Below are 13125 nucleotides of genomic sequence, written 5' to 3' on the forward strand. Positions count from 1 at the left end.
CAAGACCTTGAACAACTGGCAAAGGGAGTCAGTTCATATCCTGGTCCAAGAAGTAAAGCAAACCTAATCCACAGGATTAACCCATCCCTATTGAGCTGCTTTTTAAGTAGGATGATGATTTATTCTTCAGTTTTACTCCGAATAAGTTAGAGTTATAGAAGTGAATGGGCTTACAAAGCCTGACCTCCCTCCTGCCCATTTCACTGTGAAAGTGCCAGTGTAGGTGACATTGATTTGGATAGGCAGGTGTGCTCATTTCATTCTTGATTGTTAAGTTCTGCTTTTCAATCATAAAACCAGATTCTTCCAGTCCTTCTGCTTAAAATGCCAATCTGCTGCATCTCTATCATATACCATGTGCTTTTTCCAAATCACCACCCTTGGCACTCCAGCAGGAATTAACCACCTCTCGCAGGCATGGCGATTGAGCACGCTAATGTAATAATGACTACACAAGAAATAACCAGAGGATTCTCTCTTGTCAGGGGTACTATAATAAAGATGACCCATTTGCACTGAACTAGTGGCTCAAGGGAATAAGTTGTGCTGTCAAATGTTGGGATGTGAAGTGCTATCCATGATTCTCCATGGAACAGCTTCCCAATTTCAGCTGTATTATTTGTGGCAGCTGCTGCCCTAACCCCATCATCATCGAATTGCATCGAAGCCCTGAACAACAGGTTTTCAACCCAGCCTGAACTGGCAGCTGCCATGAGAGGGGAACAGTGTTTGACAAACCTACTGGAGTTTTTTGAGAACATAACTAGTAGAATAGAAAGAGGTAAACCAGTGGATTTGGTGTATTTGGATTTTCAGAAAACGTTTGATAAAGTCCCACAAGTTAGAGTACAAATGAAAGCACATGGGATTGGGGGCAATACATCAACAGGGACTGGGAATTGGTTAGCAGATAGGAAACCGAGAGCAGGAATAAATGGGTCTTTTTCAGAGTTACAGGCGGTGACTAGTGGAGTACCGGGGATCAGTGTTTGGGCCCCAGTTATTCACAATCATGATTTGGATGAGGGAGCCAAATGTAATATTTCCAAGTTTGTTGTTGACACGAAACTTGGTGGAAATATGTGTGATGAGGAGGAAGTTAATAGGCTTCAAGGTGATTTAGACAAATTGAGTGAGTGGGCAGATACATGGACAGATGCAGTATAACGTGGATAAATGTGAAGTTATCCACTTTGGATGAAGAAACAGAATGGCAGAGTATTGTTTAAATAGTGATAGATTGGATAATGTTAACGTACAGAGGGTCTTGGGTATCCTAGTACACCAGTCACTGAAAGCAAGCATGCAGTTGCAGCAAGCAGTGAAGAAGGTAAATTGCACGTTGGCCTTCATTGCAAGAGGATTTGAGTACAGGAGCTAGGATGTCTTACTGCAGCTGTACAATGGGCCACAGTCTCAGGGAGCGAGGTGGCCCATTTAGGACTGAGGAGGTGGAGAAACGTCTTCAATCTGTGAATCTGTGGAATTCTCTACCACAGAAAGCTGTGGAGCTCAAGTCACTGAATATATTCAAGAAGGAAATAGGAAGATTTCTAGACTCTAAAACCATCAAGGGTATGGGAGACCATGGGTGTATGGCTTAATGATAGAGGATCACCCATGATCATATTGAGAGGTGAGCAGTCTCGAAGGAGGTAACCACAGAGTAACTAAAGTCACCTTTCTGTTGGTGTGTTGTAACTACTCCTGTCTCACGCAAGATGGAATGGAAATTTGAGTACACAAGCTTAAGGAATGTTTTTCTTTCTTGGCCTTTAGGCCTGACCCCTATATAACTCCCTACTACGAACATGAAGTTGAACGGTACTGGCGTGGTGGACAATACGAGAACTTCAGAGTCCAGTGGACAGAGGCAGACTATCATTTTCGGGTAAGCTTTTTGAGACATAACATCTACTTCATTAAGTATTACCCAACTCTGGTGATTTCTTGTTCATTCAGATCCTTCTTTTCACAATCAGTTCCTGCTGTGAAATTGAGTGAAACTGCTGACAATGGAAATTAACCTGTGCGAGGAGGCTGCCCTCTGAGGTGGGCAGGCTACTTTGGGAATTGGTCTGCATAACCAGCTGCAATAAGAAGGCCAGAGCTTTTTCCCTTTTCTCTGTTTCTCCATTAATTCAAACATGGTTCAAAGAATCACAGAATAATAGAGTTTCGGTAGCCTAACCAGTGTTTTATAAAGGTTTAGCATAACCTCCTTGCTTTTGTGCCTCTTAGTAATGTCCATGACTCTATATGCTTTTTTTTGTTCAAAATCGTATCTAGATCTGAACTGCTTGCAGCTAGTGGAATCGAGCTTTGCTTGTCCCTAACTGAGTTCTCTAATTGAAATGAAAATCGCTTATTGTCACAAGTAGGCTTCAAATGAAGTTACTGTGAAAAGCCCCTAGTCACCACATTCCGGCGCCTGTTCGGGAGGCTGGTACGGGAATTGAACCATGCTGCTGGCCTGCCTTGGTCTGCTTTAAAAGCCAACTCTTTAGCCCTGTGCTAAACCAGCCCCCAACCTGACATTGTAGCCACTCTATTAAGGGTTGGGCATCTGATGGGATCTGTGCCTACCAAGATTTCCACTGTCATTGCTAATCTGAGCTCGATTGATGTCAAGGTATTTAAACAGAAAGTGTAACATTTTCTTTCTGTCCTGAAAGCTGTTTGCTCACTAATACATTGAGGAAGGTGCTGATTTCTGTATGAATAAACTATAATAATAAATGAGAATTGAATTTCTGTTTTCTGTTAACACCATGGAAAAGAGTTTTCTTTGTTGGTGTGACCTCATTTTACATGGGAGAACATACATATTTGAGCACAGAAACCAGCCCTTTACCCAGCCAGCCCATGTTGTTCGTTCTGCAGCACGGTAGCATAGTGATTAGCACAATTGCTTCACAGCTCCAGGGTCCCAGGTTTGATTCCCGGCTTGGGTCACTGTGGGAAGTCTGCACGTTCTCCCCGTGTCTGCGTGGGTTTCCTCTGGGTGCTCCAGTTTCCTCCCACAGTCCAAAGATGTGCAGGTTAGGTGGATTGGCCATGATAAATTGCCCATAGTGCCCAAAAACGTTAGGTTGGGTTACGGGGATAGGCTGGAGGTGTGGGCTTAAGGGGAATGCTCTTTCCAGGGGCCGGTGCAGGCTCGATGGGCCGAATGGCCTCCTCCTGCACTGTAACTTCTATGAAATCTATGAACTTTCAGTCTATTTCACAATACGTAAAAATGTAACAAAGTTCTCTACCATTTTATTGATATTAATAGAAACATAGAAAGTGGGGGGAGGCCATTCGGCCCTTCAAGCCTGCTCCGCCATTCATTGTGATCATGGCTGATCATCCAACTCAATAACCTAATCGTGCCTTCCCCCCATATCCTTTGATCCTCTTTGTCCCAATTATATCTAACTGCTTCTAAGGGCAACTAATTCCTGTGCTAACGAATTTCACAGGCTCACCACTCTCTGGGTGAAGGAATATTTCCTCATCTCTGTCCTAAATGGTCTACCACGTATCCTCAGACTGTGACCTCTGGTTCTGGACACACCCACCATCAGGAACATCCTTCCTGCATCTACCCTGCCCAGTTCTGTTATAATTTTACAGGTTTCTATGAGATCCTCCCTCATTCTAAACTCCAGCGAATATAATCCTAACCGACTCGATCTCTCCTCATATGTCAAACCTGATCCCAGGAAACAGACTGGTAAACCTTCGCTGCTCTCCCTCGAGAACAAGAACATCCTCCGACTCGATCTCTCCTCATATGTCAATCCCGGCATCCCAGGAATCAGTCTGGTAAACCTTCGCTGCTCTCCCTTGAGAGCAAGAACATCCTTCCTCCGATAAGGAGACCAAAACTACACACAATATTCCAGGTGTGGCCTCACCAAGGCCCAGTATAATTGCAGTAAGACATTCCTGCTCCCGTACTCGAATCCTCTCGCAATGAAGGCCAACATACCATTTGCCACCTTTACCACCTGCTGCACCTGCATGCTTACCTTCAGTGACTGATGTACAAGGACACCCAGGTCTCATTGCACATTTCCCCCTCCTAGTTTATGGCCATTCAGATAATAGTCTGACTTCTCAATTTTGCTACCAAAGTGGATAACCTCGCATTTATCCAAATTATACAGCATCTGCCATTCATTTGCCCACTCACTCAACTTGCAAATCACACTGAAAGGATCTCTGCATCCTCCTCACAGCTTATCCTCCCATCCAACTTGGTGTCATGTGCAAAATTGGAGATATTGCATTTTGTTCCCTCGTCTAAATTAATATATTGTGAATAACTGGTGTCTGAGCACCGATTCTTGCAGTACCCCACTAGTCACTGCCTGCCAATTTGAAAAAGACCCGCGAATTCCTACCCTTTGTTTCCTGTCTGCCAACCAATTTTCTATCCATCTCGATACACTGCCCCAATTCCATGAGCTTTAATTTTACTTATCACTTATATGGGACTTTGTCGAAAGCCTTCTGAAAGTTCAAATAAACAGCCACTGGCTCCCTCTCATCAGCTCTACTAGTTACATCCTCAAAGAATTCCAGGAGATTTGTCAAGCATGATTTTCCCTTCATAAATCCATGCTGACTGTCCGATCCTATTACTATTTTCGAAGTGCTCTGCTAGAAAATCTTTGATAATGGATTCTAGAATTTTCCCCACGACCAAAGTCAGGCTTACTGGTCTTTCATTCCCTGTTTTCTCTCTGCTTTTTAAATAGTGGAGTTACATTAGCTACCCTCCAATCTGCAGAAACTGTTCCATGGTCTATAGAATCCTGGAAGATTTAAAAATAAACTTGGCGTACCCAAGCATTTTCCCAATTAAGAGCAATTTAGCGTGGCCAATCCACCTACACTGCACATTCATAGATTATCATAGATTATCATAGAATTTACAGTGCAGAAGGAGGCCATTCGGCCCATCGAGTCTGCACCGGCTCTTGGAAAGAGCACCCCACTCAAGGTCCACATCTCCACCCCATCCCCACAACCCAGTAACCCCACCCAACCCTAAGGGCAATTTTGGACACTAAGGGCGATTTATCATGGCCAATCCACCTAACCTGCATATCTTTGGACTGTGGGAGGAAACCGGAGCACCCGGAGGAAACCCACGCACACACGGGGAGGATGTGCAGACTCCGCACAGACAGTGACCCAAGCCGGAATCGAACCTGGGACCCTGGAGCTGTGAAGTAATTGTGCTATCCACAATGCTACCGTGCTGCCCCAAAATCCTGGAAGATTACCGCCAATGCATCCACTATTTCTAGAGCCACTTAAACTACATCCCAGAGTACTTCTCATTCAATTCAACATTTTCAATGCATAAACCTACCTTTGAATGAATGAAAGTAGACTATTTTAATTCCTGGATATACGTAGCAGGTCAGGTACATGTAGCACATGTGCGGTAACTGAGTGTACATTTGTCCAAACTAGGAGATATTACAGGTGAAGGATGTGGAAAAGGGAATTGGAAAAAGGGTGGCTGGAACACAGGCAGGAAAAGGTGAAAAATGGAGAGGGGATAGTTTACATTCATGCTGTCGACCTGCTTTCTCCTCTTATCAGGCTCGAGGGTCACCGGATCCCACTTCTACTTTGTCCGTTTTCCTGCTTTACTTGGACTTGCTTATTCACCATTCTTTGAGCGACACACACTGTCTCATTTCTTATTTATTTCATTATACCTCCTATTGTCTCATGCCTATATCATTCCTGTCATCTAATATATTAAATTCTATTGTATATAATAAAAACAAAAAGGCTGGAAATAATGAGAGTTTGGAAGCAACTTGGCGAGAAAAAGGAGTTCACTTTTCAGGACTGTAACCTCTCATTGAAACATCAGCAAAGTCACAGACCTGAAACATTAACTCTGTTTCTCTCCACACATGCTTTCTGTCCTGCTTGAGTATTTGCAGCATTTTCTGTTATAATTTCAAATTTCCAACATCTACACTTTGCTTTTGACTTCTACTGTGTAAGCGTGTCGCCTTTGTCCTCTGCATCTTCAACATGTCCGTAGGTAATATCCTCCAGTTCTGATGAAGGCTTCACACCTTCATCAGGGGCAGCACGGTAGCATGGTGATTAGCATAATTGCTTCACAGCTCCAGGGTCCCAGGTTCGATTCCCGGCTTGGGTCACTGTCTGTGCGGAGTCTGCACATCCTCCCCGTGTCTGCGTGGGTTTCCTCCGGGTGCTCCGGTTTCCTCCCACAGTCCAAAGATATGCGGGTTAGGTGGATTGGCCCTGATAAATTGCCCTTAGTGTTGGGTGGGGTTACTGGGTTATGGGGATAGGGTGGAGGTGTTGACCTTGGGTAGGGTGCTCTTTCCAAGAGCTGGTGCAGACTCGATGGGCTGAATGGCCTCCTTCTGCACTGTAAATTCTATGATAAACATAAACTTCTGCAATGTGCCCTGACCTGATTAGTGTTTCCAGCAGTTCTGCTTTTGTGTCAGATTTCCGACATCTGCAAAACTGTTCTTTGCTGCCTTCATTCCTGTTCTCCTGCTGACATCCCATCCTGATCTGTAACTGAGAAAGATGACAGCATCTTCGGCTATTAGTTCATTTTGAAAGATGCTACATGAGCACTCAGAAGCCACTCAAAAGCTGTTGTAATGAGTTAATCTGGGATTGTGTTTGGAGTGAAAGACCTCACCTGCCACGCCCCCTCCCAATTGTGCAAAGCTGCAGGAAAGTTTTACACTTCAAGCAGCCCTTGCAATACCCACTAATAATTACCCAGGCATGGAAAATATTGCACAATGCAGTACTATTGAGAAATCAGTTTCCTGAATGAATCCTGAAGTGAAATAAACCCTTTTTTTCAACTTTATCCTCCTCAGTTTTGATAGTAACTCAGGATTGCTACCAGTGCCACGAGACAGTCAGAGTAGAAATTCAAGAATAGTCAGAATGAATACGTGGCTTGAGAGATGGTGCTGGAGGGAGGGGTTCAGATTTTTGGGACATTGGAACCAGTTCTGGGGGGCGGTGGGACCATTACAAATCGGATGGTCTACACCTGGGCAGGACTGGAACCAACGTCCTAGGTGGTGCTTTTGCTAACACTGTTGGGGAGGTTTTAAACTAATGTGGCAGGGGGATGGGAACCAGATTAGGAAGTTAGAGGTCAGTAAAGAGGCAGCAACTAAAGCCAGTAAGGTACTAGAGAATAAACTCATTGTGACTAAGGGGAAGAGTAGACAGGGAAGAGATGATGAACGCACAGGGACAGGTGGTCTGAGATGCATTTGTTTCAATGCGAGAAGTGTAGCAGGTAAGGCAGATGAACTTAGGGCTTGGATTAGTACCTGGGAATATGATGTTATTGGTATTACTGAGACTTGGTTGAGGGAAGGGCAAGACTGGCAACCAAATATCCCAAGGATATAGATACTTCAGGAGGGATAGAGAGGGAGGTAAAAGGGTGGAGGAGTTGGATTACTGGTCAGAGACGATATCGCAGCTGTGATTAAGGAGGGCACGATGGAGAATTCGAGCACTGAGGCAATATGGGTAGAGCTAAGAAATAGGAAGGGTGCAGTAACATTGTTGGGACATTACTACAGGCTTCCCTGAGCGTTAAGTAGAGGTACAAATATGTAGACAGATTATAGAAAAATGTAGGAGCAATAGGGTGGTCGTGATGGGAGATTTTAACTTCCCCAACATTGAATGGGACTCGTGTAGTGTTGGAGGTGTAGATGGAGCAGAATTTGTAAGGAGCATCCAGGAGAGTTTTTTTTAGAGCAGTATGTAAATAGTCCAACTCGGGAAGGGGCCATACTGGACCTGGTATTGGGGAATGATCCCGGCCAGGTAGTTGAAGTTTCAGTCGGTGCTTACTTTGGGAATAGCGATCACAATTCCGTAAGTTTTACAATACTCATAGACAAAGACGAGAGTGGTCCTAAAGGAAGAGTGCTAAATTGGGGAAAGGCCAAGTATAACAAAATTCATCAGGAGCTAGGGAATGTGGATTGGGAGCAGCTGTTTATTGGTAAATCCACATTTGAAATGTGGGAGTCGTTTAAGGAAAGGTTGATTAGAGTGCAGGACAGACAAGTCCCTGTGAAAATGAGGGATAGAAATGGCAAGATTGGGGAACCATGGATGATGGGTGGAATTGTGAGACTAGCTAAGATGAAAAAGGAAGCATACATAAGATCTAGGCGACATAAAATGATGAAGCTTTGGAGGAATATTGGGAAAGTAGGACAAATCTCAAACGCGCAATAAAGAGGGCTAAAAGGGGTCAAACAAAGAACAAAGAACTGTACAGCACAGGAACAGGCCCTTCGGCCCTCCAAGGCCGTGCCGACCATGCTGCCCGACTAAACTACAATCTTCTATACTTCCTGGGTCTGTATCCCTTTATTCCCATCCTATTCATGTATTTGTCAAGATGCCCCTTAAACGTCACTATCGTTACTGCTTCCACCACCTCCGGTAGCGAGTTCCAGGCACCCACTACCCTCTGTGTAAAAAAAACAACAAAACTTGCCTCGTACATCTACTCTAAACCTTGCGTCTCTCACCTTAAACCTATGCCCCCCAGTAATTGACCCCTCTACCCTGGGGAAAAGCCTCTGACTATCCACTCTGTCTATGCCCCTCATAATTTTGTAGACCTCTATCAGGTCACCCCTCAACCCCCGTTGTTCCAGTGAGAACAAACCGAGTTTATTCAACCGCTCCTCATAGCTAATGCCCTCCATACCAGGCAACATTCTGGTAAATCTCTTCTGCACCCTCTCTAAAGCCTCCACATCCTTCTGGTAGTGTGGCGACCAGAATTGAACACTATACTCCAAGTGTGGCCTAACTAATGTTCTGTACAGCTGCAACATGACTTGCCAATTCTTATACTCAATGCCCTGGCCAATGAAGGCAAGCATGCCGTATGCCTTCTTGACTACCTTCTCCACTTGTGTTGCCCCTTTCAGTGACCTGTGGACCTGTACACCTAGATCTCTCTGACTTTCAATACTCTTGAGGGTTCTACCATTGACTGTATATTCCCTACCTGCATTAGACCTTCCAAAATGCGTTACCTCACATTTGTCCGGATTAAACTCCACCTGCCATCTCTCCGCCCAAGTCTCCAAACAATCTAAATCCTGCTGTATCCTCTGACAGTCCTCATCGCTATCCGCAATTCCACTAACCTTTGTGTCGTCTGCAAACTTACTAATCAGACCAGTTACATTTTCCTCCAAATCATTTATATATACTACAAACAGCAAAGGTCCCAGCACTGATCCCTGTGGAACACCACTGGTCACAGCCCTCCAATCAGAAAAGCACCCTTCTATTGCTACTCTCTGCCTTCTATGACCTAGCCAGTTCTGTATCCATCTTGCCAGCTCACCCCGATCCCGTGTGACTTCACCTTTTGTACCAGTCTGCCATGAGGGACCTTGTCAAAGGCCTTACAAAAGTCCATACAGACAACATCCACTGCCCGACCTGCATCAATCATCTTTGTGACCTCTTCGAAAAACTCTATCAAGTTAGTGAGACACGACCTCCCCTTCACAAAACCATGCTGCCTCTCACTAATACGTCCATTTGCTTCCAAATGGGAGTATATCCTGTCTCGAAGAATTCTCTCCAGTAATTTCCCTACCACTGAAATATCTTTGGCTAACAGGGTTAAGGAAAATCCCAAAGCCTTTTATTCATATATAAGGAGCAAGAGCGTAACTAGAGAAAGGATTGGCCCACTCAAAGACAAAAGAAGGATTTATGTGTGGAGTCAGAGGAAATGGGTGAGATTCTGAATGAGTACTTTGCATCGGTATTCACCAAGGAGAGGGACATGCCGGATGTTGAGGTTAGGGATGGATGTTTAAATACTCTAGGTCATAAGGAAGGGGGAGGTTTTGGGTATTCTAAAAGGCATTAAGGTGGACAAGTCCCCAGGTCCAGATGGGATCTATCCCAGGTTACTGAGGGAAGCGAGGGACGAAATAGTATTGAGCACAAGAGTCAGCAGGTCATGTTACAGTTGTATAGGACTTTGGTTAGGCCACATTTGGAATACTGCGTGCAGTTCTGGTCGCCACATTACCAGAAGGAGGTGGATGCTTTAGAGAGGGTGCAGAGGAGGTTCACCAGGATGTTGCCTGGTATGGAGGGTGCTAGCTATGAAGAAAGGTTGAGTAGATTAGGATTGTTTTCGTTGGAAAGATGGAGGTTGAGGGGGGACCTGATTGAGGTCTACAAAATTGAGAGGTATGGACACGGTGGATAGCAACAAGCTTTTTCCAAGAGTGGGGGTGTCAATTACAAGGGGTCACAATTTCAAGGTGAGAGGGGGAAAGTTTAAGGGAGATGTGCGTGGAAAGTTTTTTACGCAGAGGGTGGTGGGTGCCTGGAACGCTTTGCCAGCGGAGGTGGTAGAGGCGGGCACGATAGCATCATTTAAGATGCATCTAGACAGACATATGAACGGGCGGGGAACATAGGGAAGTAGATCCTTGGAAAATAGGCGACAGGTTTAGATAAAGGATCTGGATCGGCGCAGGCTGGGAGGGCCGAAGGGCCTGTTCCTGTGCTGTAATTTTCTTTGTTCTTTCCTGCATTCCTCTTTCCGAAGTCTATGGTCTTTCTATAGCCAGAAAGTCATTACCCTGCTCAGCCTGATTAATTCTTCCCTCGTGATCGCCACACACTCTTCAGCAGTGGTCAGCGACACGCATCCTATAACTGGAGACCTATTTGCTGACCCAGCTAAAATAATCTAGCGCAACACAGACTTGAGAATGGAATCTGTGATCATCTATTTTGTTTTGTTCTGTGTGAATTGATGCAGCGCTATAATTGGTGGTGGTGTTGCTACCCACTGAATCAACTGGGATGAGAGATATAGTAATGCTGCTTTAAGGATGGACACAATAAATCTTTTTTTTTTTGTATCCTTCCTAGGAAAGGGAGAGGGAAAGAGAACGAGAAAGAGAACGAGAAAGAGAACGTGACAGACACCGAGAACAGCGCGAGAGAGAAAGGGAAAGAGAAAGAGAACGAGGAAACAGGATACGAGAAAGAGAGCGGGATAGAGAGCGTGAACGTGACAAAGAACGGCAGCGGAGAAAAGAAGAGTGGGAGAGAGAACGCGCAAAGCGAGAAGAAAAGGATAGAGCACAAAAAGATCGAGAACGAGAGAAGGAAAAACCAAAGCAAAGATCACCGCCTCCAGCAAGGTAAGCAGTTGTTCACAGTTTTGGCCACTTGAGCCCTATAGCTTTTATGACGGCATTGATCACATCAATGACAGTAATATGATACCAAAAAGAAAATGCTGGAAAATCTCAGCTGGTCTGGCAGCATCTGTAGGGGGAGAAAAGAGCTAACGTTTCGAGTCCAGATGACCCGTTGTCAAATGATGTGTATGTAGCTTTCCTTCACCCTCTCAGAGGAACTGTTACCTTTGATTACCTCATTTTATTTTTGCCTGTGAAACTGTAGGATCTGGTGACTAGGGGAAAGTGTTGTGACTAACAGCAACTGCACCTATTTTGCTTTGTTAATCCAGAACATTGTCTGAAACTATTGCGCAAAATGTATCTAGCTGTATGTCATTAATATAGATCCCCCTGGACACTCTTGATACCTTGATGGTACATGCACAGTGTGGTGCGTAAAAGTAAGGTCTGGTTGTTTCCCCTTGAGGTCAGGTCAGAGTGGTTGGGGCAGCACGGTGGCACAGTGGTTAGCATTGCTGTCTCACGCCGTTGGAAGTCCCTGGTTTGATCCCAACCCCCATGTGGAGTTTGCATGTTCTCCCCGTGTTTGCGTAGGTTTTGCCCCCTCAACCCAAAAGAGTGTAGAGTAGGTCGACTGGCCACACTAAATTAGAACATAGAACAGTACAGCACAGGACAGGCCCTTACGGCCCTCGATGTTTGGAGGGAGTGCAGCGAAGATTTACTAGAATGTTCCCAGGGCTGAAGAATTGTAACTACGAGGAGAGATTGGAGAGGCTGGGGTTGTTTTCCTTGGAACAGAGAAGGCTGAGGGATGACATGATTGAGATATACAAAATTGTGAGGGGTAGAGATAGAGTAGACAGGAGGAACCTGGTTCCCTTGGCAGAGAGTTCAAAAAATATAGGTTCGATTTAAGTGGCAAAAGGATTGTCGGTGACATGAGGAAAAACCTTTTTATGCAGGGGGTGGTGAGTGTCTGGAATTTTCCTTTGCTGGTGGAGGCAGAGACCCTAAACTCTTTTAAAAAGTACCTGGATCTGCACCTTAAGTGCTGTAAACGTCAGGACTACAGGCCCTGTGCAGGAAGGTGGGATGAGAAAGGAACCTGGTTGTCTTTGGATTGGCATGGATAAGATGGGCTGAATTATCCCCCTCTGTGTTGTATCATTTCTATTGTGCTATGATCCTTTGCCCCCAACCCAACGCAAACATCAATAATTTGTTGCCCCTAACTGTCATAGCCCATGCATGGAATGGCTGCTGAAACCGTGTGGAACTGTGCCCTTCAACCATCTGTAGCCACTGCAAGAATGCAAGTGTGCTCATAAACGCGTGTGTCTCACGCAGATTTATACACTTGCGTGTAATTGTGTTTTTGACGATAGTTGAAAAATAGCTCAGCTAGTCGTGTGGCGAGATTTTCATTGCCTTGAACAAGCAAATCCTGGCATGAGTCACTGTTAGCTGAATTTCATCCGTTTAACAGTTCAGGACAGCAATTCATTTAGCTGTTTAATGTATTTTCCATTCAGAGATGAAGGTAGGATTGTGCACAGGTACCCTTGGGCTAACCACTAATCATAGAATTTGTATCTGGCTGCGCTGCCGTGTTTTTTGTCATTAAGTATTATTATCACTGACTGTAGTGATGCCCTTCTTTAACTCCCTGTCTTTAATTGGGAACTGGTGCCATTAAGCTCAGTTCAATTTTCTGGTTATCTCCTTAATCCACACTTTAGTGGCCTGATTGAGATTTTTTCCAGGTATTTATTAAGTCATCAAGTACAAGAATGAAGAGGAAGTGAGTTGTGTATAGATCTTAATTATGAAATTTCACCGCTTGCTCTGGGACCTATCACCAATC

The 13125-nt window shown here is 44.8% G+C and overlaps 1 protein-coding gene across 8 annotated transcripts in view; it reads left to right on the forward strand.

Moving 5' to 3' along the window:
* The window catches only part of zc3h18 (zinc finger CCCH-type containing 18), a 319920-nt gene that overhangs the window by 127583 nt on the left and 179212 nt on the right, over positions 1-13125 (forward strand). For all 8 annotated transcript variants that reach the window (XM_072517731.1, XM_072517738.1, XM_072517736.1 and 5 more), the window contains 2 exons: positions 1780-1891; positions 10981-11255. In XM_072517731.1, the coding sequence (XP_072373832.1) occupies positions 1780-1891; positions 10981-11255 (387 nt within the window). The remainder of the gene's footprint in view (positions 1-1779; positions 1892-10980; positions 11256-13125) is intronic.

The sequence above is a fragment of the Scyliorhinus torazame genome, chromosome 10 (assembly GCF_047496885.1).
Source record: "Scyliorhinus torazame isolate Kashiwa2021f chromosome 10, sScyTor2.1, whole genome shotgun sequence".
Taxonomy (NCBI): domain Eukaryota; kingdom Metazoa; phylum Chordata; class Chondrichthyes; order Carcharhiniformes; family Scyliorhinidae; genus Scyliorhinus; species Scyliorhinus torazame.